General features: G+C 34.1%; 1 protein-coding gene across 2 annotated transcripts; it reads right to left on the reverse strand.

Annotated features, from left to right (window-relative positions):
* Positions 1 to 286: 286 nt before the first annotated feature.
* Positions 287 to 27,590, reverse strand: LOC122006912 (glutamine-dependent NAD(+) synthetase-like). 2 transcript variants are annotated; one of them, XM_042562604.1, is made up of 14 exons: positions 27,331 to 27,590; positions 26,858 to 27,067; positions 25,067 to 25,372; positions 22,539 to 22,762; positions 21,232 to 21,335; positions 11,911 to 12,045; positions 9,339 to 9,507; positions 7,711 to 7,849; positions 7,347 to 7,485; positions 7,000 to 7,176; positions 6,465 to 6,632; positions 3,963 to 4,058; positions 845 to 973; positions 287 to 766 (listed from the first exon to the last, which is right to left on the reverse strand). In XM_042562604.1, exons 2-14 carry the CDS (start codon positions 27,049 to 27,051, stop codon positions 545 to 547), a joined length of 2,202 nt encoding a protein of 733 aa, XP_042418538.1. In that variant the 5' UTR covers positions 27,052 to 27,067; positions 27,331 to 27,590; the 3' UTR covers positions 287 to 544. The 2 variants fall into 2 exon arrangements, with proteins under 2 accessions (XP_042418538.1, XP_042418537.1); XM_042562603.1 differs by having other exon boundaries at positions 26,858 to 27,080.
* Positions 27,591 to 27,834: the final 244 nt, after the last annotated feature.

Here is a 27,834-nt window from a genome sequence, read left to right on the forward strand (position 1 = left end):
AGTAGATAGTTATATGTACATAGCCATATATAATAGTCACCCCTTTGTCTACTTGAGCATACAATGAGATCGAGTCATGATCTATTTACATGACCAATGATAATGAAAATTCTGCACACATCATACAATTGCTTAACAGACCAAAAGGCAGTCAAGATCATCACACTGAAGAAACTAGAAACCAACAAAGATCACCAACAGTTATGACCTTCACATGACGGCCAATTACCATACCACTTATCGACTCTGGCGAGGATGAGAACCACTTTAAATTTAACATGGACCATTGAAGAATATGTATTCCGGCTTTCTTCAGAAAGCAGAATCAGCACCTAGCCATTTATTTATTGATTTCCAGGAACACAACCAAATGTTGAATGTTCAGGTAGCAATTGATACGCTTACAACTTCACTATAAGATTATTAAGGGACCAAAATACTTTTTTTTTTTCAAATCCCTGTGATCTATAAAAAGCAAATTTAAACCTTAAACACAAATGATCAGCATAAAAGCTTATTACTATTATTGATCATATTTCTTTTCCTAAATGCCAGCATTTGGATTGCTAGACCCCGCTGCCACTACTCCTGTACCACTACCACTAGCTGAGTCAGTATCCAAATCTTCTAGTCCTTCAGGGAATCTAGCTGTTCTTTGATCAGACACTTCTTGTACAAGTTCATCAATCTTCCGAAATTGATAAGGCCATCTTGAGTTGTACAAGAATTGGCGAAGATCAAACCTATTGTCTTCAGGAGAATAGCTCTACAACATTGACTTATGATTAAAATCTATGATAGCTGAGGTGAGATTGAAAAATAAAAACTCCCAGAGTAAAATCACCTCGGCATGGTAAGAAGGTGTCAATACAGTCATCTTATGGCGATTAATTGAGTAGTACTTGAAAAAGTGTTTCACTTTCTCTGCCACTTCGGATGGAGTTAATTTACCACACCACTTGTGACACAGATTCTGCAACATGAGAAAATTTTACAGAAATGAGATAGATCATATATATATTGATTCAAATACTTCACACACGCTTCTGTCCACCTTTCTGTTTAACAACACAGATATCCAGATATGTATCAACTTTAAGCTCATATTATATAGCAAAGTACAAAAAGGTTATATCATCATCTTCATTCGTCTTTACTTTGTAAATAACCTCCGCTACCCATCTAGCCAGCTTCTCCAAATACTTCCCCCACACATTCTAATCTTCTGCTTTGACTAGTTATTCAGTTGAAGGTACATCTAGATACTGATATCTGAATTTTCCGAAGCCATTTTTGATGAATGAACAACTGTACTACATGAGGCCACAAGTGTTAATTAACATAAAATGTTCGAGCTGTTCAAAACTAAAAATGACTTTTTCCTAACACTAATTATAAACCAGAGTTGTGGCTATGCATTTTACCTGATGAGTTTGTGCTATGTATCTGAATATATTTTATTCTTCTGAGTCCACAAGGTAGTAGGAAGGATTTGATAGCTATAGGCCTAGGCTGGGATCAGTTGCACGTCCAATGTCTCTCAAAGGAGAAAGGGCTTGGGTAGCTCTCCTGGATTTGAAGTCTCAAAACTCATTTAAAGGTTCTTTAATAAAGAAGGGTTACTCAAAGGAAATACAGGCTCCCAGGTCCCAACTGCTATCTCTATGAGGGGTTTGTCTTCATGACAGTATAGATATTTGTTTCTAGGGATTTATTTTGGTTTGATTAGAATTGGAAGGATTAAACTTTATAATTCGGCAGTAACTTGGTCAAGTCCAATGGTAAAGCAAGTTAATTGGATAACCTGCAAACCTATTAATTCTACTCATAAATTATACATTTAAATAATTTAATTGATGAAAGCAACTTGATTTGAAGCATTAAGGCTGGGCTACAAAGGGCTACAACAATCAGTGGCATAATTGAAGGATCCAAGTATGAAGAAATAATAACATAAATTTAAGATGTGACGCAATATGATATTTTTACGGTTTCATTCCATCAAAATAAAATATTTAAAAAAAAAACAAATTTAGAGTTATTAGATTAACATAGCACAATCTTGACATAATTTCTCATATCTGGCACATTTTTTTTTTCAAATTTAGCATAATGTCCATAGCTCATGTTAAACTCTAGCATCCATTAATGTTTCACTCATCCGTCGTTAAAAGATTGGTGTAGTATCCACGTGTTAAATGTTAGCATAGATCAAATAATTCAATTGCAGAAATCACATTGTCATTTGCAGATGACCAATCATAGACTTGCAGCAACGCAGCCATCTTCTTCCACAATGATTGAACAAGTACTAAATTTTTACATAAAGTCACATGGATTTCATGTAAGCGTTTTGACAACAAATGGATGAAAAATTAATGACTACTAAATTTTAATATGAATGGTGGCCGTTATGAAAGATTTGGAAAAAAAACAAAATAATGAAGTAGATCTGAATGACGGTTGGATGAAAAATTTGTGTTAGATGTTAGCACAAATAATGGTCATTACGATAGATTTTAAAAAGAAAAAAATGTAATGTCACTGGATGTCACGTAAGGCGATGAATGTATGAAACATAAATGAGTGTTACATTTTAACACAAAGGGTGGTCATTACAAAATATTTGAAAAAAAAAAAATTGAAAGGGCATGGTAGAGTTGAATGGCAAGCAGATGAAAATTTTATGAGTACTAGATTTTAACACGATTGGTGACCATTATGAAAGATTGAAGAAAAGGAGAAGGATGTTTTTGATATAAGAAAAAAGAAAGGGTTGTCATATTAATCCATTAATTCTAGTTGAACTGACATACCCCTGATATCATTGTTTTTATACTGGGGGTGCATTTTGGACTCACAAGCCTGGAATGATTTCAAAAATTAGCCTAGTTTTTCTGATTTTCAAAAAAAAAACATGACTGGCCTGTTTTTAAGGCCACCTTTACTTATCCAATTTTTTAGCCAAACCAATTCAAAAAGAAACTTGGTTCCAGTATTTTCGAGTTTGGGTTGGTTCAGTTTCTATAACTTTGATCAAGATGACCCTTGACTAAGAGTCAACTGTGTTAATACAAATGTTCATTGCAAGTCAAACTTAAGGAGTCAGTCTGATCTGTTGAGTTGGCCTTATGCCAACTTATGTTTTCTTTTTCAATATACATTGTTTGCTCTCATTAGGCATCATTGAGATATGCACCACTTACATTATGATTGATAAAGAGATCCAATACATCTGAGCAACTTTGTAGTTATTTGATTGTGGCTCAAGAGTGAAATGTAAATGGCGAGTTTGATCGAGAGTACAATTGTGTAGCATTTACCATCTATAATAACCTTACAATCATTTACCGATTAGTGTGGGAGAATTGAAATTCATTGCATAATATCATCGTAACTTTTCCTCATTTCCATCTCTCTTAGTCATCTAAAGGGTTAACATTGTATTCATTGCCCTGATCTTCATTTTCGAGCTTTATATGATGTAAAATTATGATTCTATGTGACCATTGGTAGAATGCAAATAGTGAATGTTTCATCAGGGTTTGGTGGGTTAGGCATAATATCTTTGTCACCATATCTTTGTCTCCTATGATCATGAGAGGTGGTGCAATAAGTCGTATCTACCTAGGAAAAGTGATGGCAGGCCAATTCACTATAGCTTGCCTGTTCAGCTCTACTGCTATTATCTACGGCTACTGATCGGAAGCTTCCCTTGTATTCCTCTTGCACTCACCCACAGCTAAAACTGGAAGGAATAAGTCAACCACAAAGCCTTTGCAGTTATAATCATTTGACTCTAGCAACTTGAATAATCTATTTCAAAGCATAGTAACACATTTGAATAAAGATTGATTTCAAAATGACCAGAAACATCATCTTCATCGCAGAACATTATATATATATTGCAGATGATGGTGTTCAAGTTAAATAGCAATTAAAGAAGCTTTTTAGAAAATCACCTGAAACATTGACACAGGACCACAACGGAAAATTTTCCTTAGTCTCCCATAAATTGATAATTCCTCATAGGTCATTCCCATATCAACTTCATCCAGCTAGTCACATAGATACAAAATCTTAGCGAGTATAATATTTTTTACAAAAAATCTTCAGAAAAAGGCCTAGATAGAATATTAATGCATTAATAGCAAAATATGTAAAATAGAAGATGAACGGAAGTCATGGTAGAATTGGACAATACTCATCTCAGCAAATATGTTATGACAAATAAAAAAGTCTTAAAGCTACCTAAATAAATCCATTCTCCAATGTATACATTAGAAATTTAAAGCTCTAGTTTAATTGGAGATAACGATATTAAGGGCATTTATAAAGTTAGATAACTGAACTTATTATTGACTAGAATCGACTATTTGGGGCTACTGGTTGCACCAAATAAGTTAATGGATGAGTTTCCCTATCTACCCTATGATGAGTCAATGAGTGAATTCCCAAATCTAGCTAAGTTGTTAATCTAACTCGTTTGATTCACTAATTAACTGTTCCAACTAAACTTGTAAAAGTTGGGTTTGGAATTGGATTTGTATTTGAAATGTGCATTTAGAAAATGCACTGTTCCAAAGTGCATTCTATACAAGTTCTTAGTTTTTGGCAACCTACATTTTGAAATTGCTTTGCAAATTAATTTTCTACCCTATAGTGTTCGATGAAAGTATAATTGAAATACGATGCAATATGATTTCATTTCAGTAAATATTACAATTATTGTACAAATAAAATTATATAATTACAGTTCAAATAGTACTTTTATGAGTATGAAATATGATATAATTTTTGTGTCATAAATATTTTAGGATATAAATACCCATAGTGATAATTTATTATTTTTATGTTATTTATAAATCCATATAATGACCTATATAATACCTAAATGCAACAAATAACTTATTGGATAGTGATAATATAATTTAAAAAATTATAATGATTCTAGTATAATTATTTATATAAATACATAAATAATTTCATTACATCAAAATAACATTGATTGTTGAATGAAATAATCATTTTATAGTATTTTAATAATTTAATCAATTTAATTTTAATCAATATATAAATAATTTTATGTTACTATAATTAGTAATTTTGTTATTAAATATTAAATTAAATGAAGAAACTTAGGTTTAAGTTTACTCCATTATTTAGTCTAATTGAATGATTGAAGTAATTTAATTATTTAAAATAATATTTTGATAATTATATTGTACTAATAAATACATAATATTTTGATTAGCTTATTAATCTATTTAAAATATTTTTATTTAATTAGTATCCTTTACATATTTTTAGCAATAAATGATATGTTATATTGTATAACTTAATTTTAATGAACAAAAACACATTTTATAATATATCTAAAAAAAAATTGTTCATAGAATATAATTGATCAATTATCAATGCATAAATAGTAGTTTATAAGCTGTAATTTGTTTTTTTAATGAATACTGATTTCATACAAAATTTTAAAAAAATTATTATATTTCATAAGATAGTACAAATTATATATTTGTCACTGTAATATTTAATATTAATAATTATTTAGTTAATATTCATGATTTTTGTATTAGTTGGAATTAATTTTTAAAATTTATTTAAGAGCAACTTTGCTAATTATTAAAGTGCTAGAGTCAAATGATATGTTTGGGCATGTGCTTCTTTGGAAGAAAGCATTTTAATAATAAGTTCATAAAATAATATGTCTGTCCTCCTAGTCCGCAATCTCTGGTCCCCTCCTGATCATTTCCGCAATTTGCAGTCGGATCGCGGCCAAAATCCGGCCAAAATTGGATGCGATCTCCTATGGGTTCACCTTCTCACCTAAGTTGTAATTTGGGCCGAGGCAGGCAGTCGAAGGTCGCCGGTGGTGGGCGGGCCGCCCCCTGCTCGGTGCCATACAATCCGTCCTCCGCCGACGGCCTCTGGCCGTCTGCCTCGATCCAAACTACAACCTGGGTGAGAAGGTGAACCCAAGGGAGATCGTAGCCCATTTTGGCTGGATTCCAGCTACGATCCGACGTGCAAATTGCAGAAGGAACCAGGAGAGGACCAGAAATTATGGATTTGAACTCAAGGCTTTTTGGCCTTCATAGCACCTTGCCAGCCAAACCCTTAATGGTTGGCAACTTTCCACAGACTAAATAGGATATCCGAAGAATCACATAAAATAATATGGGATTAGAAATGTCTATATGCATGCTAATTTTTCCATCAGAAAAAAGAACCTGACAGTTGTGGCTTGGCTAATACTAAAATATATGTTAATATCTACTACGCAGGCACTTCAATCATTTGACACTAATAGAAAAAAAAAAATACTGCAAAGTCAAAACTAACAAAGAACAAGAATAAGGAGCAAAGTTCTTTTAGAAAAAACAGGTACTTATACAGACTGAATGGCAAATAGAAATAAACTAATAGATCAGTCAATGGATATAAATTTATACCTGGTTGTAGTCAGACCTAATTGGCTCAAGCTCTGCAGTTGGAGGTGCTGCTTCAACCTCTGCCAAAGAAGTATAGTGAAGATGTATGGAAGCCCAACGTAGAAAAGACCGGAGATCCTGCTTGCTTACACTCCCAATGGGATTTATGTCTGCAGAACTGCAATCATACTACAAAAATATTGCAAGTATTAATCATACCATTCTCCAATAAAAAATCATGAGTTCAACGAGCCTAATTAGAAAATTAGAGGAGAGGCAAATAGGTCCCACAGGAAATTCGTGACATCTCAATCTCCTGACATGTGAACAAACCCAAATAGCTAGAGTATACGACTCCTTTTCACATCAGAAAAATTTGTTGAATGTTGATCGTGTTGCATTAAATCTTCATAAAATTTACAACAAAGGGTCCTCCAGATTTTTGAACTTATTCAACTTTTAGTATGGCCTCTCATGGTTCTTAATACTTAGTTATCTTCCACCAAGTTTACTGAGACCAGAACAAGTTGGCCTTTAACAAGAAAAGTTTTTTTACCTTGGTCAAATAGCCACGTAATCCTTCATCCACATTTGAGCTGCCTAATACAAGAAAAAACCCAGCTTTACTATGAACCCATGGCATAAGAGAAGCTAGCATAAATGCAAGCACCATTCTAACTCGAGCTTGAATATTTTGCAGTGCTAGGTTCTCTGTATTAGATCCTCCATCAACCTACACACCAAAAAGTACAAAGTTTGTAGTCATTGAGAATTCCAAGTTCTCTTAAGTAAATAGTACATCATAAGAGTCAGCCACATGAAGGTTACTCCAATTTGACAATGGTAAACAAAATGATAATGCAAATAAGTGAATGATTGGAGAACTAACTTGATAACAATTACCTTGTAACGCAGACACTTCCCTGTCAGAGTTTGGAACAAAGAGAGTAATGCAGAAATAACACCATCGATATCTACGTTTAGATGCCAAGAGCCAATCTCATCTGCCAGAATCTTAGCACGAGACCTGGTTACTTCAGAACTGCAAAGTAGTTCAAAACAAAATTCCAGCAGCTACAATAAGTCACAAAATCAAAAGATAAACTCATCCTCAGAAAATCAAAACTGAAAGTCGAAATTCATGTTGACAGTTATCCAACTTGAGAAATTAAAGGCAAGACTAAGAACTAATAGTACAATTATGTATCAACAAAGAATTCAGAATTCTTTATACTAATAAGAGGGTTTGTGATTTTTGCAAGAGTACCTGTTTTCAGATCCCATATAAACAGTGTAAAATATCCTCTTTGCAAACTCTTTGCTGTCCGTTGGAATCTCACCATTCTTATAAAGGCCAATCCTTAATGCATCAGCTTTTACCTGTTCATCTCCATCCTCTTGAATATCTGCAAAATTTGGGTTATCTAGTAACCAAAATTCTGAATAGTATTGATCAAGGTTGCAGGTAAGCTTCTCAAACTTGCTAATATATTTGCATTTCAGAAAATTAGATATTTTGAGAAAACACATGTTTGGGAGAGGAGTTACAACAACAATTCAACATTGTCTTGCTCATGAAACAGAAGGTGGATAGACAATCTCACTATCCTGGAATGGACTATCAAATCAATCTCCTGATTGGTTGATGCAACCTAGAAGCGACAAGCAATATCAATTCGAGAACTGACACTTTAAACCCCAGAGTTTTGCCAATCTTACTTTTCCTATCTAATACTCCACAGAGCAGAGCAAACCAATCCAATCTTTGACAAAGCTCAACATGTTGGAATAAGTCATATTCTAATATTGGTTGGCATGAATGGCATCAGTAATATCTAGAACATTAAGCTTCAATGACTCAGTTCATTTGAAAGGATGGGCAAGAGAGGGGAAAAAAAGCTTTTGACAAGGCCCATATACAGAAGACCACTAAATAATTGACATCATATACTCATAAAGATGAAGTACTTAAATTTGTTTTTTTTTTCCTATTGTTTACTACATAGAGTTTGACAATTTTTTCTTCTCTTTTATTTTCTCTCCATTTCTAAGTACTTTTGGAGGAAAAGAAGACACCATATATCCCTTCGCTATAATTTCCCTCATACTTCCAATTGAACAGAGGAAAAAAACTTTAACTAGTTTTCATATTTCCATTTTCCCTATAGTGTAAACATGCTATACATGTTGAAACACTCCAAAGCTAACAGCTGTGTCAACAACCTGCTTGTCCTATTGTCATAATAAAGACTATTAGAATATTATAAGCACGATATAATTCAAACAACCTGGGAAAATGTAAAATGATGATCTAGCAAAGGTGTTGTTATATGTTGCTAATGAGTTTGACTAAAAGTTCAGCAAATTACAACATTTAAAGAACTGTTAATCAGCTCCTAATAAGATGCTTCAGACCAACTCTTTGGTAAATTGTAGACAGATTGACGGATGGGAAATTACTAAGTGAAATTATATGTCTGGTGGTGACAGTGATGCTCATTGATGGCCAGGTGGATCAGTTTCTTTCAAGGGAGATATTGAAAAACATATCAAACTGGTGGTTCTATGAGATGCTCAATGCATGGAGCACAAACTTGTTCCTAGAGGTGGCCATGTCCTTGAGGGCATCTTCCCTCTTGAGGGTGGAGAGGTCGTAAGAATGTTATAAAATGGCAATACCCCACTTGTGGAGTGGGGAAATGGAGGGCAAGAATAGGTCAGTACTTGATCGAGAGGCTGACCAAGCTGATTGCACTCACAGGTCAACCTGCGCCCCTATCAAGCAGACAATTCAACTATGTAGTAAATTGCAATTGTTTTCATAAACAGCATCTTCCAGTAAAAACACCAACATGAAAAATCCTGAAATAGCATTAACATGAACATAGAACACACCTTTTATTACAAGCTGGGACATACAACCAACAATGGCAGCAACACTTGAACTATCTGCTCCACCAGAAAGAGGAAGTAAGAAACCGGATGCTCCACTTCTTCGTAAGTAATCCCATAACCAGCAACTAGGACCTAAAGCAATCTCCTCCTCTGGACAATGATACCTCACCTGTCAAGACAAACATTTGAAATTTATATATTAAAATAAGGAAATTACTAAACCAACAGGAGTCATATAACTTATTCGAAAAAAAATACCTGCAGCAAAATGTACATATTGATAACAAAATTTTGTATGAATACACCTCAATGAGATAGTTCATACTTCAAAACAGCTACCTTCCAAAAGCGTACACAACAGGTTGCAAGAGTTGTTATGGAGAACAAACAGGTGCCTTAGGTGAGAAATGATAAATGATAGAATTAGAGTATTAAGCTAATAAGTCATACCATGAAACTTTGAAAAATAATAAAAAAAGACGGAAAAGAAACCACAGTGACCCAAAATCAATTTAGATTCATGCCTAGAATAGAAGTTATGCATCTTCTTAAGTAACTAATTAAAAAGTATTGGGAACAGAAGCAAGACTTATATGTGGCATTTGTCGACCTAGAAAAGACTTATGACAGAGTCCGAGGACAATTATATGGAGAATTATATTAAACAGTATTAATGTAACGTATATTGAAATAATTAAAGATATATATGAGAATGTAATGACAAGAGTGAAGACTCTGGGTAGATTAACTAAAATATTTTCTATAAAGATAGGGTTACATTGCAGATCAACTCTAAATCCCTATCTTTTTATATTAATGGATGAACTCAGTAGACACATCCAAGACACGTTACTATAGTGCATATTGTTTGCGGATCAAATTGTTTGGTAGATGAGATATATGAAAAAGTAAATGTAAAACTCGAATCTTGGTCGGAAACACTGAAAGTGAAAGAAGACTTAGTAGAGTCAAGACAATATATGAAATTTAAGTTTGACGATATTAGACATAGTAAGGTAATTGTTAATATAAGAGATGACAAAGTCACCTGTACTGGAGAGAGCTTTAAGTATTTAGGTTCGTTTTTGCAGAAGGGAGGAGGGGTTGAGAGATGTTTTATATAGAATGATGGTTGTGGAGGAAAGCGGAAAATGTTTTTTATCATCATTAAGTACCTCTAAAACTTAAAGAGAAGTTTTATAAAATAGCGATCAGACCTACTATATTATATGGAGTTGAGAGTCGGAGAGATGAGGATGTTAAGTTGAATGTACAAGCATTCGAAGAACAAAATAAGAAATGAAAATATTAGAGAAACTCGGATTGCACCTATTAAGGGAAAACTCTGATGGACGCATTTAAGATGATATAAATATGTACTTAGACAATCAATAAATATTGTAATTAGGTGATTTGAAACTATGATAAATATACACGTTAAACAAAGAAAAGGAAGACTAAAGAAGACTTGGTTAGCAATGATAATACAAGATAAAAGTTATTTAAATATAGATGATTATAATATAGTAGAAGTGTAATGGCTTAAGATGATCCATATAGGTGATCCCACCTAGTGGGATAAGTCTCGGTTGTTGTTGTTATTATTGTAACTTGTAAGTGTTGAGTTCTACACTTGTCTTGCAAGTGAGAAATATTATAGATATCAATATAAATATTTAATATTTAATTCAGACAATCATAAAGCCCAGCATATGCTCTCACACTACATGTGTTCTGCACTGGGTTGATCACATATTAATATAAATATAATATCTAAATTCTGATTATATAGTCCCACATATGCCCTCTCACACTGCATATGTGCTATGCAGTGAGTTGACTAATAACACCTGTATACGTTATCATCCAACTAATTCAAGCTGGTTCATAAGTAGAACAGACATACTACATTAGAATTTTTGGTTCAACCGCATAAAAGTGCTGATGGTTATTAAAAAAACTATAAAAAATCCCAACTAGTACTCAAGTCTGCAGTCAAAAATTGATAAGTATACACCTGTGCCCAAATGATTAACGTGATGTTAGTAATCATCAAGAGTATTTTGATCAGGTGGCCACCTAGTGGTTAATTGAAATTTTGCATTGCTGCAACCATTACAAAGTGACTCCCTTTTCCACCCACAACTCAGAGGAGCAATCTTACCATGTCAAAGTTTACTGATCAGAAGTATGCAAGAGGATCTTATCATGAGGACAACAAATAAAAGTTTCATCATTATGCTAGACTATTCTATAGCAAATGATCTGATTAAAGGATATCAGAAGAAAGCCTGATGTCATTAAAAGAAAATAAAACGTGAAGGTGCTTAAAATATGTTTATCAAAAAATTTTCTAATGTAAAACTACAATTGAAGTACTCAATACATACCATTAACAAACAAATTATAGTGTAAAAAATTAAAAATACAAGGTAACAAAAGACAACTAGCAGTCATACACTATTTTCACCAAACCAGTATTCAATGGAGGAAGTTAAAATACAAAGAAAAAAGAAAGAAAGAAAGAAAGAAAATTGCATTGATTTGCAAGTGATTTAAGTCAAGAGCTGACCTCTATTGGCATACTAGGAACAAATCCTAGATTAAATGAATGACAAAGTCTATATTGTGCCTTAATTGAAGGAACCTCTTCTTGATGACTTGCTTGCTCCCTGAAGCTACTTATTGATCCCCGGTAACTAGATACCTGCTTATGGCAAAATGTCAATGAATTTGAAGTACTAATGAATGGATGATGACAAGTGTATCTCTTGTGTAGTATCAAACCCGGTGGATATAGTTACTCTTTCAAGATAACAGAAACAGAAAAACTGAGAAGAAAAATGTTATCCAGATTCACATTAACATCGAGAAAGAGAAACATATAAACGAGACCATGTGACACAAGTAAAACATATTCACATTAGGTATTCATTCATACTATTATATAATGATAAGCGCTTATAAGTGCAAAGGGTGGTTTATTTAACATGTATAAACAATGTGGAGTGCAACTAGCTATGACAGTATATTCACCTAATTCTTGCAATACTTTGTAATCCTATTTGTTTATAAATTATTTGCAATAATTAGCATTGATAATCTGATGGATTATCATAATAATTTGTTAGTGGGACCAGAAATTATGTAATTTTCGCATCTGATAGGAACTGCATTCATCATTTCATCTTAACTTTTACCTACACACTAAAAAATTAACAATGTGGAGTGCAACTTACAATATCCATATCTTGACTGATTCTTGAAATACTCTGTAATCTTATTTGTTTAGAAATTATTTGAAAATAGATAGCATTGATAATCTGAAGAATTATCATAATAATTTGTTAGTGGGACCAGAACTTATGGAACTTTCACATTGGATAGGAACTACATTCATCATTTCATCTTACCTTTTACCTACTTCATACTAAAAATAAGGTTAATTATTAAATATATCACATGCTATTCACATTTTAACAAATTTATCATGTAATTTTAATTTTATCAAAACTATCATATGCTTTCAAAATTAATAAGAAGTTCATCATCTATTAATTTTTCATTCATCAACTGTTAACTATGCCAGGTCATTATGGAAAGTCATCTAAGTTATCCATGTCAAGTTGTCAATTGCCAAGTCAAAAACCATTACGAGCCCTGTTACTTTGACAGTTTCTAGCTTTGACTTCCCAATGATGGACGACAGCTATGGCTCCTTCCCTGCCTTTGTCCAGGGTGAGAGTACTCTGGAATTTCACTTACTAGACAAAATGATGTGATTTCATCAAAACATCCGAGATGAATTATGATGACTTTGTGCCTTTATACCCTTCCTATTTGTTTCTTTACTTCAAAAATATGATCCTAGCACTAAGATAGTCCCGATCATGTTGCCCGTTGCCAATCAAGAATTTGTGTTATACTTATAAACCATTTGTAGCAACATGTCATTAAAACAAAATATTTAATTCTAACATATTGTCAAACAATCTCCATATCCAGAACTAACTATAACCCGTGATACTTCATTTGTTATCTCAATATATAGTTTATTATTAATACTAATTCATCTAATTGATATAAAATTTATAATATTATAAATATTTAATCCATTTAATTGATATAAATTTATAAATTGCAACAATATTGTTAGAGTGTATACTAAAAGCCTAGCTTTTTTTAAACATTTATTTTTGAAATAAAGAATCACATTGGTCAAATGTCTACATTTATGTGCTAAGTGTAGTTGTTCAATTAATTTATATTGTAGATAACATGGTGTGTGGTGTCACACACAGAAGATCATGTTATCAGTTCCTTATAAATTATAAACAGTAGCTCACGACTAAGATGGATAGGAACAAACCATTGGAATAGTCGTAGTGTAATTTGGTATTAGTTTATCTTGACTATAAAATTACACTAGTACACTCTGAGTGTATTGAGCAGGAGCATTTGAGGTAGTTTCTTTTTATACTGACTAAATAAAAGAATAAGACCTCTGTTATTATGAAAGTGTGTGCTCTTAATCCTTGACAAACACATATACTTAATATTTATTTCTTTAATTTATCTAAGGGTGTGATTTAGTTTGATAAATCAATAGGCCCGATAAGTTGGGAAATAATATTATTTATAACGTGTGTTGTTGATTATAGAAGGAAACTGTCTTAGGAATCTAGGTTGATGATGTCCCCAAAAGGAACTCATAAGGATTGTTATGTAAACTCTGCAGGTGGACTTAGTCCGACATGACAATAAGGTTGAGTGGTACTACTCTTAGAGCTAGATATTAATTGAATTGTCAGTAACTCATTTAATTAGTGGACATTCGATATCTTAAACGCAGGGAGATTACCACACTCATGATAAGGAGCCCATATAGTAATATGGGATTGGTGCGGTAGTTCAATAATAACTCTTTAGTGGTATGAGTTATTATTGATGAACTCGAGTTGGGTGTTCGAGGCGAACACGGGAAGCTCAAGTTTATCAGGAGACCAAAACCAATTCCTCCTCTCGATCCCTGTCGTAGCCTCTTATTTATAAAGTTTTATACCCACCTAAACCCACCTTCTTACCCATCCCTAGGTGGCCGGCCAAGCAAAGCTTGGAGCCCAAGCAAGGGTCGGCCAAGATAAGGTTTGGATGGACCAAGGTGTGGCCGGCCTAGCTTGGAGCCCAAGCTTAGGTGGTCGGCCACAATAAAATTAAAAGGGATTTTAATTTTTGATAAAACTTTCCTTTTTGTAATCATCCACATGTTTTAAAAGAGAAATTTTAATTTATAAAACTTTCCTTTTATAACCAACCATGAAGGGAATTTTAAAAGAGAAATTTTTATTTTAAAAATTTTCGGAAACAAATTAGGAAGTTTTAATTTTTATTTTAAACTTGCCTTATTTGGAGGACAATGAGGTGGCCGACCATTGAAAGGTTTATAAGAAAATTTTTAATTAAATTTTCCTTCTTAAACATTGGCAAGGAATATAAGGAAGTTTTATTTATAAAACTTTCCTTATTTGCCAAGACCAAGGAATATAAAAGAGAGGGTAGAGGTGTCTCACCTCATAACATATCATCTAGTATTCCTCTCTTTTCTTCCTTGGTGGTGGCCGGCCCTCTCTTCCTCTTCTTCTCTTATTCTTCTTCCTTGTGTGGCCGGCGACATCTTCATCTCAAGGAGCTTGGTGGTGGCCGGATCTTGCTAGAGGAAGAAGGAGAGATAAGAGGCTTTGTTTCTTAGCATCCCTTGGAGCTTGGTTAGTGGTCGAAAGTTCTTCATCACTTGAAGATTGTTGGTGGCCGAAACTTGCTTGGAGAAGAAGGAAGCTTGGGTGGATTCTTGTCTCGGTAGATCGTCGCACACACGACGTTCGAGATAAGAAGAGGAATACGATAGAAGATCGTGAGGTCTATAAGCTATAAAAGGTATAACTAGTTATTAGTTTCCACATCATAACTAGTTCATCCTTTTGTTTAAATCTTGAAATACCAAACACAAGAGGCTAGTGATTCTAGGTTTTCGGATTTGTGATTCGATTTGTGTTTCTTTTGTTTTTCGATCTTGTGATTCGATTGTTCTTTTTGGTAAAACCTAGGGTTACTATAAGGAGATTGAATATTGAATTTCGTTGAAAGGCTTTGTCTAGGAAGTGGTGGATGATCCCATACCCAAGAAGGTCTAGTGCCTCGCCATGTTTAACTTAGAAGCCGATCTCTGAAATAGATATTTAATCGAATTTGTAACATGAGTGGATTTGGATCAATAATGTTAAGCATCGTTTGCGATCCAAGTCTAAACCTTTAAGAACAGAAAAATTGAATTTGGAATCAATAATGTTAAGTTCTGTTTGCGATTCCAAATTTAATTTCTAAAGAACACAATAGGTTGTTAGGAAAGGTTCAGGACTTGTCATTATGGAAAGTCATCTAAGTTATCCATGTCAAGTTGTCAATTGCCAAGTCAAAAACCATTACGAGCCCTGTTACTTTGACAGTTTCTAGCTTTGACTTCCCAATGATGGACGACAGCTATGGCTCCTTCCCTGCCTTTGTCCAGGGTGAGAGTACTCTGGAATTTCACTTACTAGAGAAAATGATGTGATTTCATCAAAACATCCGAGATGAATTATAATGACTTTGTGCCTTTATACCCTTCCTATTTGTTTCTTTTCTTCAAAAATATGATCCTAGCACTAAGATAGTCCCGATCATGTTGCACGTTGCCAATCAAGAATTTGTGTTATACTTGTAAACCATTTGTAGCAACATGTCATTAAAACCAAATATTTAATTCTAACATATTGTCAAACAATCTCCGTATCCAGAACTAACTATAACCCGTGATACTTCATTTGTTATCTCAATATATAGTTTATTATTAATACTAATTCATCTAATTGATATAAAATTTATAATATTATAAATATTTAATCCATTTAATTGATATAAATTTATAAATTGCAACAATATAACTTGCTAATACTTATAGATATGATGATTACAATATCTAGATATGATAAAGTCGAACAGGTAAAGATGTTTCTAATATTAATTTTATTTAATATTAAAAGCATACTTAATAAATCAATATATTGATACTAATCCAATTAAAATTAATATAATTATATATATAATTTAGTTATAATTTATAACTTAATTAATATAATTATACTTATATAAACTTATAGGCATAACTTATAACTGATACCTTAATTACCATAAGTTTATAAATAAATTATAAAATTATCCATTACTACTTAATAAGTCAGTGTTAATTAATAAAACTTATTACCTAAAATCTATATATAAGTCATAATGGTATAAGATAGGCTAACATTAACTTACTAATATTGATAATAAGTTAAAAACCTAACCTAGACCAACCTTACCATACATAGCTCCCCTTCATTGTGCCATCCATGTTATACATGATCCCTTGTCCTCTCACAACTCTGGAAAAGTCACAACTACCAATCCCGTGTGGTTGGGAAAAATAAAAGGACTACCTACCTGTGTCACCACCTTCATTTCCTCAACTTCTTGTTGTTCCTCTTTGTTGCTTGCCAAAATATAAATATCTTCCTCTTTGGTGCTCTCCTCTTTGTTTAGTTCATACTAGATGAGATAAGGTCGGTATCACTTGATACCTTCTTGATTTCAATCAGCATGAGAGATATTACTACAATTCACTTAATATGTCATTCAACCAATATTTTACTCTAGTAGATGGATCACTTACAGAGGGCTATTAATCAGGTCCCCTGCTACATCTTTATCACTCTCTTTTGTCATATATACATGCCTAACTTTTCTCTGAATTTATCATTTGTGAACATACTTTTACTATTGAGTATTGACTCTATTTATCCGAGATTTGAGAACTAAAAAGGTAATCAGTACAGCATATGTCTTAAGGATTATATCAATTAGCATGGCAATACAATTAGTCTATCTACTAGTAGATTCTTCACTCCTGATTTACAATCGATTAAGTTAGCCTACAAAATATTTAAGTTAGCCTACAAAATATACAAAAGATGTTCTACAGTTTTTCTAGTCTTCAAAGCCTAGAGTGAGAGTCTTACCTGTATTCTAGAACATTAAATAAGATTTAAATCAATCTAATAGGGGAGGATCAGATTTTTTTATTCAGATTAAATAAGAATTTTCCTGCTGAACCAAATATTCTAAGAGTTGTTTTGTTGGTATTATTTTAGTTTAGGGATTGGATGTATATCGTGGTTGGGTGAGAATTGACTTAATCTCAGTTTGAACTTAGGGTCAGATGGATTTCAAATCGAAAATTTATGGTTGAGCCGGTGGTGAACCAAGTTTAATAGGTTCCACTAATTGAGCTTTTGAATTAGGGTCTTGTGTTATTTAATAGCCATCCACTCTCCCTTATCCACAAGTTGCACGTAACTCCTCCCTCTTCCCCTATTTGACGCCACTCCATGCCCCCCTCTACTCAAGGACTGGTTAAGTTGGCGGGTAAAACAACCCCTTCTTCCTCTCCTGCTAAACTTAGTGCAAGTCCCTCTTCTCTTGCTTAGTACAAGACCCCAAAGCGCCTGCTTGTTGTCATCACTACACACCACCACACATAGTCACTGTCAATGTTCTGACCGTTATTGTTTACTCATTGTATTGTGTCTGTCATCATTCATACAGGATACCCCACCAACCATCAATAGCACCTTCAAGCTCTCCCTCTCCCTTTGTCTGATCTTGTTTGGCCAACCTTGTCGACGTTGTCGTCGCTTGTAGTTGGTTGGTAGTCACCCAATGTTTGAGTAGTTGTTGCTCCATCATGTGCCACCATTTGACCTCTAGCTGGCTGACCTTTTAGCAAATGTCGATAGACCCTCCTCTCCTCAAAGTAGTGGGCTCTTCATCCCTTTTCGTTTTCCTTGAGAGAGCAACATAAACTAGCCCTTGATGTGATTTTGGGTCTGTATGCATTATAATGATTGGAAGTTTTATTATTTGTTATTTTCCATCTAGAATTTATTGAGTGTTCAACAACAGAAGAGTGCACTCATCCAACCATAGTAGCTTACTTCTAGTTATCCATGGTAAATCAAGGTGTATTAAAGATAGATTCCATTTTTCCTCATTCATCGAATCAAGAGGACTCATAAAAGAGTGGCATCATACTATGTAAATCAAGGTATATTAAAGATAGATTCCCTTTTTCCTCATTCGTCAAATCAAGAGAACTCATAAAAGAGTGGTGTCATACTATATATCTATCCTTACAGGAAGTCCCGATGTTACCTTATTATTTGGCTGCATGAATAGCTTGTATAATTCTTGTTGAACTCAATTTACTGTTGTTGAACATAAGCATCATGTTAGACAAATTCATAACTTGTTATTAATGTTGATTATTTATATGCAACACATGTTCTGATTGTTATATTACTGTTGTATCTTAGATGTATAATGAATGCTTATTTTTGTTGTTGTTAAGTGATGCAATTTAGGTTAGAACATGGTAAGCCAAAGGCATAAAATTACAATTGGACAACTTTCTTGCAAATGCAAATTGTTTTAGTGGCTGCTGAATTATATGTAGATGGGTGCTTTGTCCCACTAAGATGATGGTGAAACATTAGCAGTTTGTACTGGCTTCTTTCCACCTCAACTGTGCTTGGCTTGCTGGTGAGAATGATGTTGGATGCAGCACGCTCAGGCTAATTCAGTAGTAATGTATGTGTTGGAGGCACCACTCATTATCACAGAAAGAAAATGCAAGGGTTCACACCAAACTTGATGGGCTAATACATACATCGATTGGTACTTTGTAGCTTGCATTTTTTGTGTAGTTATTTTCTTTTCTGCATGAAGTAGTTATTTAACTTGCAGTTCATTGCACGATATTCACTTTGTTGTTTACATTATTGTCATCCATCATGATGCTTGACTTGCTCAATTTTCTCTACTGACTGTTTTATCCTTGCTACTCTACAGTCACAAGCAGAAACTTAGGTTCAGGTAGGTAAGATGTAACAACATCTATGTGGAAGCTCTCAGGATATTTCACGATCTTTTTTTGAGGATTTCAAACATTTTTTTCAGTATCATTTATTTCTCGTTACCTGTATATATTTTATTGTTTGTGTTACATTTACTTATCACTAGCAGTATAAAGACTTTCATTTGGTAGTTAGTAAGTTGATTTTCTTTGTTATAGTTTCATACAATAAAGAATTTTAGAAGTAACCTTTCTGAAAAACCATGTCGTTTTTGCGTGGTTGGTTGACTTAGCAAGTGTTGAGACAAATTGTAGCATGGTTGTCCTGGGTGTCATACCATGCCTATTGTTGCAGCAACCCACTGGGGCATGATGTTGCTAATTAGGTAAAAAACAGTATCCACAAACATGTTTCTGATTTTGTTTGCTTGGTGCACTCTGATACTTGAGTCCAAGTCAAATATGATTACAACTTAATTTAGATGCTTTGCAAATGACATAAATTTTCTTATTTAGAGAATTTTCCAAAATATTTTCCATTTTCTATTCCTTTCGTATTTAGATAAGATATTTATTTGGTGTGTCAATTAAGGCTCTAAGAAGTGGCAATGTCAAGGAGCATTTTCACATAGCTTTTGCTCGTTTCTATTAGGGTAGGGCATCCTTCATTTATCTTCTTGCACACTAAAAGGATAATGTTGCTGAAAGTTAACATTTAGTTGAGACAATTCAGACGCTATTGGTTAAATGAGAGTTGCTCACAAGTTTTGAAAAAATGTCATACTCATTGCACTGTATGCATGTTATCTTATAAATTATATGTTATCTTTACTTCTATATTGTCAAATCATGTTCACCCTTCTTTTCCTTGTGATGCACTATACTGGCACCATATATGCCTGAGTATCCAACTTTATTCATCTCTTTGGCATGCTAGGTTTATCAAATATAACTTTCTTAGTTATCACATGAAGGAGTGTCAATGTTACTCTCTTGAATTGCAATATGTCCTCATCTCTGCAAATGTGACTTCTTTTGAATCAACTCCTTTTCTTTTCAGCCACACGACCATTCTTAACTATTCCACATTGTCCATCTCCTACTACATATGCAACAAGACCAGAGTCACAACCACTAAGACCTATAGTAGGACAAAAGAGAGAAGTGGCAGTCATCCCTCAGGGCTCGGTTTCTCTTCCAATATCTTTCATGGTCCTAGATTCTTCCCCAGACCATGACCTCCCTATTTCCAAAGAAAGTTAACTGATAAATGTAGCACCTCATATCCTCTTTCTCATTACATCTCTCATACTTTTCTACATAGCATTCTTTTTTTATTTCTAATTTCAATTCTATTATGATGTCCTAGACAACTTGAGAAGTCCATCTTATCCAAGGTGGGACTAGACTAAGATGACATGACAGCCTTGCATTCTAACAATACTTGAAGTATCAACAATGTCTTTCTTGAAAAAATGTTAAACCCAAGTAGCCCTGAGGTGACCGGCCCGACCCCACGGAATTTTCCCACCAGCCACCAAGGTAAATCGGGAAGCGCTCGCTGCGGACAGCCTAGAAGTCTAGCATCTCTTGGTTGCGTGCCCTATTTGAGGAAAAATTCCTGCAAATACATCATAATTAGGGATCAAACCACAGGTGCCTGGATGACAACTTGGATGCCCTGCCGCTACACCATAGCCTCGGGGGCGTCAACAATGTCTTTCTTGACACCACTGAAGGTATTTCAAATTAATTAAAATCAAAGTTGGTAACCAAAGGGAATCTATGCTGTTGATTATCTTGACAGTTTTTTCTCCTACAAGTCTACAACAAAGATTGACAACAATGTTCCAATAGCTAATCTGCTAGAAAGAAATACAATAATATTTACTGGAAAGAACAACTTACGGCGTCTAGATCAACAATGGCAGTTGAAACCTCAACATCTTTCAAGGAAAATTGAGACCCTTGTGCAACAATGTCACCATTTATAGCAATGCAAGAACATCCATCTGTTAGAAGTAGATGCTAAATAAAAAAAAGGATCGAGTGTAATTTACTGTTGTAGAACAAAAAGTTCAGTACAAAAAAAAAGCAACAACAACAATCAAATTGCAAGAAAAAATTGATCAAATCAAACTACAATCTGCAACGATGTGTAGACAGAACATGAAATATTAAAAGATGGAGAAATTGTGTGAGTGAGTAGGCAAACTATTTTATCTAAGTATAAGAAAAATATATACTGCTTTAGAGAGTGGCATTCCTCCCTGAAATATAAATAAACTAATAAGCTAAATGGGAAAAAGGTAACCACAAACCTCTGGTAAAACCATCTAATCTTTTTCTCAGTTATTGCTTGATAAGGTCATTTAATATAGCAGCAAGTAGAAAAATAATGTTTAAGGAACTATAAGATACATAGCAAACCGCAAGCAAATTGGTCCATATATCATAGTGCAATTATTTGGAGAACCACGCCTTCCCTTACAAGCAGGAGAGTTCCTTACAAGCTTGACACTGGAAAAAGTCATGACAAATATGGTACTCAATTAGAAGAAAATCAACACAATCAGTGTCTTCAACCACCATTGTTTCTGCCTTCGAGAAATAAACAGATAGTCATCCATGTGATCTGACGGAAGAGAGGCCATAGATAGAAAATCAAAGTATCTTGTAGTTAAGTAGTCAACTTATAGTAGGTCAATAGATAGCATGGTCAAAATTAGTAACCAACTCTAGCCCCACCTATCATGTCCAAGCTGATAAATAAATCTATGAATACAACCTTACCAAGTTTCAAATCTTCATCATATAGAGATTTTCTTTGCAGTTAGTAGTTCAAGTATTCCTAAGTTAATGACATTGACATTGATTAACTGTTATCGATGAGAATAGGAGATAAGACCATTTCTAGTCAATATTTTAGATTACATTGTTGTTCTTCATTTCCTTGACCATTCCTGGTTAATATTTTAGTTTACTTTGTTGTTCTTACCTTCCTCTTTTTCTCCTTTGTCAACCACTAGAACGTTAGCATTCTGCATCCATCAGAAAAATGCTGAAGGATGTCAAACTTTACATAGATCCAGTTTAGGAAATAGTAAAAGCAGATGCCAAAATATTTTTATTAAGTAATTTTAACAAACAACATCACCATGAAAAACAGGAATAGAGAAATTAGAGATTAATGTTCAAGAAGATAGATCACACACCATAATAAAGGCGACCACCATCACATCCTTGGTGATTACTGTACACATAAACACCTCCACAAAAACGTGTTGCATTTCTAATTGCATCCATTCGGAGATTAAGCTTTCTTAGTTGATGGTGGCTTCCACTAGCATTAGTAAAAATTTCAACACCATTCAATGCTAATGCAATTCGAGGACCATTAGCTGTAAAAAGCTCTTCGCATGTTTCAGCAGCAATAGATCTGATAAAAAGCCATGAAGAAACTAAACAGTTTAGCAATAAGCAGTTGTCTGACATTATATTTGGTATGACCAAAATGGTTTCATTACTACTGATTTCATCTAAAAAACACTAGCATATGAGACCATAATGAGATATAGGCTCAAACGATCAGTTTGACAGAGAATATTTAAAGTCAAAAAAGTCAAACCAGATTGTAGTCTGAGAAAAGAATTAATTCCCACTAACAAGCTCGACAACATAAAATTTAATTAAATAATGGTATTTTCTACAACAAATACACACCAAACCAAAATCTGGCGGTCAAAATCTGGTATCATATGACTAGTAACCTAAAATAACATATTGGACCAAAGAAAACAATGCAAAAAAGCATGTTTAGTAACTCTTAACAGGAAATAAGGATGGCAATGAACACCCAGTAATCGCCAATAATCATATATCCAGCGCCCAACTTATTTATGTCAATTTAGGTATCCGATTATACTTGTAATTGGATTCAGATCTTCAGGTACACTTAAAATTGTAGGCACCCGGTATCCATAGGCACCCACATATTTTTCTCATTTAAGTCAGGTACACTTAAGTGCCCTTATCTTCAAGCCACTTATGTTGGGTACCAACAGGTTTGGTACCCCTTTATCATATGAAACACATGCTAGCCGGAACAGATAGTGAATGTTTAAACAGATACAGGTTTGGGTAAAATCTAAATATGACAATATGTTGGTACTTGACCCGTTGTTGTCCCTAAATGGAAATAAAGTCAACTTGATTGGCTGCCACCCTAAATGGAAACAATTCCTTAGTTTGCTAAGGTGTAGTAGACACAAAAAGGAGTGACCTGATCAATTCCCTTTACCGATTAGTGATATATGCAAAAGAGATATTGATAAGACGAAATATTGGTGCTATTTAACTCAGAGTCAATCGTCACACAGGTGCTAAAATCTCTTTGCTACTAAGGGTGTCATGGATTGAGACAAGTAATTTTGAGAAGCTTAGGATTGAAGTAAGCATTATAGAAACAATGCATTTACTACTAAAAGGCTTACTATTAAAAAAGTCATAGGAGTTTTGGATAAGAAAGCGCTGAAGTAGTCAAATCCATTTTTTGAATGGAAGGAAGCAATATTCTTAAAAAATCTGCATGTGATCTTGACAGCTGATGCAAAAGAAGATGCAACACGCCTAGGCTTTCTTTCCATGAGTCGGACTGCTGCTCAGAATGGAAAAGATGAGAGTAGATTATTGTGCCAACGGCATTATAATTTCCTATATTAAAAAGTGGGGTAGAGACAGCCCCATATAGCTGCTGTTAAGGCTTCTTGAAGTACTTCTCAAAAAAGTAGAACTGCCGTATCATCATGACCTCCCTTTAAGTTCTACTTGATCAATCAACAATAGAAATTAGCCACAGTAGAAATCAGATGTGAGGACAGCTCTAGACCAAGCTGGATTGGCCAAAGCCACAAGTTACCATGCAATCTACAACACTGGATCTAGTACATTGCTAGTAGTTGCTGCAATTAAGAAGCCTCACTGCAGTTAAATCAATAACAAGAATAGGTGGTGGCCAGATGGCCCAGATCTGAAGACCAACAGAAAGAAACCATGGCTCGAGCACAGCGCACAGTACAAACTGCAATGGGGAAGATGATGCATGGGAGGTCCTAGGAATTGGCTGCTCCTAGACAACATTGATTAGGGATTAATTCTTAGGGCTAACCCCTCAGCTAGTCCCTTCTACCTATATATTATTTTATTATCAGATTATATTTAGATCATTCCTATGCACATTTATATTGTCATCATCGATTCATGACAGTTGAAGCATATTTTAGCATCATTTCTATGGTTTTAATCAGGAAACTCAGCTTTCTACCATTAAAATATATACTTCTCCCATCAAGGAATGTCAAACTGTAATGATATAAAGAAAAACATCTTTTGGACAAGCAATCCCCAAATTGAACCAAGCAATGGCTAGACATGTAGAATTATAATAAATACCCAATAGTTCCAGTTAAGTATTGATCATAGATAAGTCAAGTATTTACAAAGGAGTGACAGCATAAAAAATACAACTTTTAAAGTGTATAAAACCAGGAGAGGGTGTTAGAAATAACACAGAAAAATTGCAGAAATAAAATATGTTTTACTATAACCTATCATTTAGCAAGTAGATGTTACATTATAAAATAACAACTACATGTATAATCAAGGAAAATGCAGTAAAAAGGAAAACACAGTAAAAAGATAAACATCATGCTACTTGATTAAGAATCATCCACAAGCTACTTACACATCTAAAAGTTGAATATAGCCATAGCCAAATGGCACCGACTGTTGTGATAGGGACTCAGAAATATCTATGGGGATTTGGAACTCAATTAGCTTGTCCTTAGGAGTCCAAGCTGAGAACCAACGAAATTCCCTGTAATTTCCATCATTTGCAAGGCACATCTTTGGTCGGATCATTAGTATTCTTCGGTTCAAGCAGAAAACTTGGCAATTGTATCTAACACCACCGTGAATAATTGGCATACCTATGCTACACAATATGTTTTCAGTCCAATCCCCCAGAAGAATATCTTTTAAGCATTCCCATCTGCAGACAATTGTATAAATTTGATTAGTTAAAAAGAAGATTTATAAGCACGGTACATCCACTATGCAATTATGCTCAGTAAAACCAATCGTCTCTAAAACAATTTCTGATCATTTATTTTATCAATTATTAACTAAATAAATATGTAAGCTACTTAACATTCACTCATGTAGTGAGGTACAAAAAAATCTTGAATAGCTTTTCATAGTCACAAACAGTGTTGATTAAGTCATTTTATGTTAACTAAATAACTATGTAAACTACTTAATGTTTCACTCATGCAGTGAGGTACAAAAATTCTTGAATAGCTTTTCATTGTAGCAAAGGTGATTATACTCACCCTAGACGCCCCTCACAATCATTCCCTAAGTTACGTGAAGGAGATAAATCGCAGGGTCGGCTTATAACCGACCACCAAGTGGCTAGGGGATGGGAGGAGTTTTTCCCGAGGGCATGCAACCGCCAGGATCCCTGCCACATTGTAGCAAATCTACCACCCTCTAGCCGGGCCCGTGGGAACTTGAATAGCTTTTCATAGTCACAAACAGTGTTGATTAAGTCATTTTATGTTAGCACGACTTCAAAAATACTTGGTTAGCTGACTGGTATATAGCAATTCAAAATTTTTTATCAAGCTAACTTGATTAGTCACTAGAACGATTGACCTACTAGTTGGGTTTACCACTTTGGAAACTCCTACAAGAAGAAAAGTCCAATTAATTTGGAATTAGGTTCCATCTAAAGAAGGCAGAATCCTTAAATTGCCATTCACCATATAAGTTTCCCAACAACAATTCTTCATAGAAAGTAGAGAGAGTGAGAGACCTTTTTAATTTTAATCATCTTTAGTCATTATTACTAACATGTTCTCAACATTCAATTAGGTATCATGTTTTATGAAATTGTAAAGGCTCTACAATGCTATCCACCATTTCACTTAGTTCAATATTACAAATCAATGTCTCATTAAATAGCAATTCACATGTTCTATTCTTTTAGTTATTCATACAACTGTATGACATTGAAAGATCTATTTATTCCAAACTTGATAACTGAAATCAAACATTAGCATAGGTTATTATCATTTTTTATTTAAAAATTTTCTGACATTTTCATAAGTTTCACTCTATTTTATACTAAGAAACGGTTCATTCTTGAAGATGAAAAAGACTATATGTATATTACAAAAGTGAGTCAAAATCCTTTTTACACATATCAAAGGAATAAACTCAATTGGTCAAAATAATCACGTGGTCCTAATCAATGATATTAGTATTTGGATTTATTGTACCTATAATAAAATATCAGTCCAGTCCAGCCATCATAATGTAGCTAAACAAAAACTCTTCTCAATTTTGAGGGGGAATTTCCTAGGATGTCGAGAACATAATTGTTCTATCAAATGGTTATTATTAAAAATAACGCCGCCCAAATGCAATTAAATTGTAACCAAGAACTACGATCCTACAAATATAGAGGACTCACGCATGGGTCACTGTGTCCTGTTCTAGAAAATGATCTTCACAACCATAACCAGTAATTTCGAGCTCTGGGCCAATCCTGACAACAGCTCCTGCTTCTTTAGCCCTGAAGATTGATTCTTTGATATTCCGCAGATTGGTATCAAAATCCATGGCCCATTGGTTTAGATTACATGTTGCTACCTTCAACAGCCTCATTCTGAATTTCTTCAACCTGTAGGTAAATCCTAATCAGAGACAACAAAAAATAATAAGAATAATAGCGTGATGATATAACAGAGGAAAAAATTCTACAACAAAAAATCTGATAAGGCAAAAAAAATTTAATAAAGCCAATACGATGTCACGAGGGGTGAAGATCCTCTTTTATAGAATAAAAAGGGCCAAATTCTCTTAAAGACTATACGTTAGCAGTTTCACAGATCTGCTGTATGGAGGAGGATAAGGTGTCGTAGGAAGGGAGGAAGGCGACTCTACCGGTTGTAGGCGAAGGCAGAAAGAGTAGTTGAGATCCCTCCTCGCCGGCGGTTCTAGCCGCTTGTCCTTCTCCTCGCGGCGGCAGTAGCGTCAAGCGAAGCAAGGAACGGGAAATTACAGAAATGTTGGGATTTAGCGTCCAGGACGGGTTTAAAAAGGAATTCGACCTGGACGGGATTTAGCGTCCTGGACGGGAAGCAAACTTGAGAAGGTACCACGAAGGGAGCGGGAACCCTTGCCCGAGAATGGGGATAGACTGATGGAATATATATATATATATATATATATATATATATATATATATATATATATATATATATATATATATATATTATTATTATTATTGAGCTGTGATACTCATCTAGAATTTTCATCTAGAAAATTCATCTAGATAGACATATAAAGATAGGGCCTACCATTTCACTTTTTGTGGGCCCCATCATTTATGTGTCTATCTAGATGAATTTTCTAGATGAAAATTCTAGATGACAATCATTTCTTATT

This window comes from Zingiber officinale, chromosome 7B, assembly GCF_018446385.1.
Source record: "Zingiber officinale cultivar Zhangliang chromosome 7B, Zo_v1.1, whole genome shotgun sequence".
NCBI classification, from domain to species: domain Eukaryota; kingdom Viridiplantae; phylum Streptophyta; class Magnoliopsida; order Zingiberales; family Zingiberaceae; genus Zingiber; species Zingiber officinale.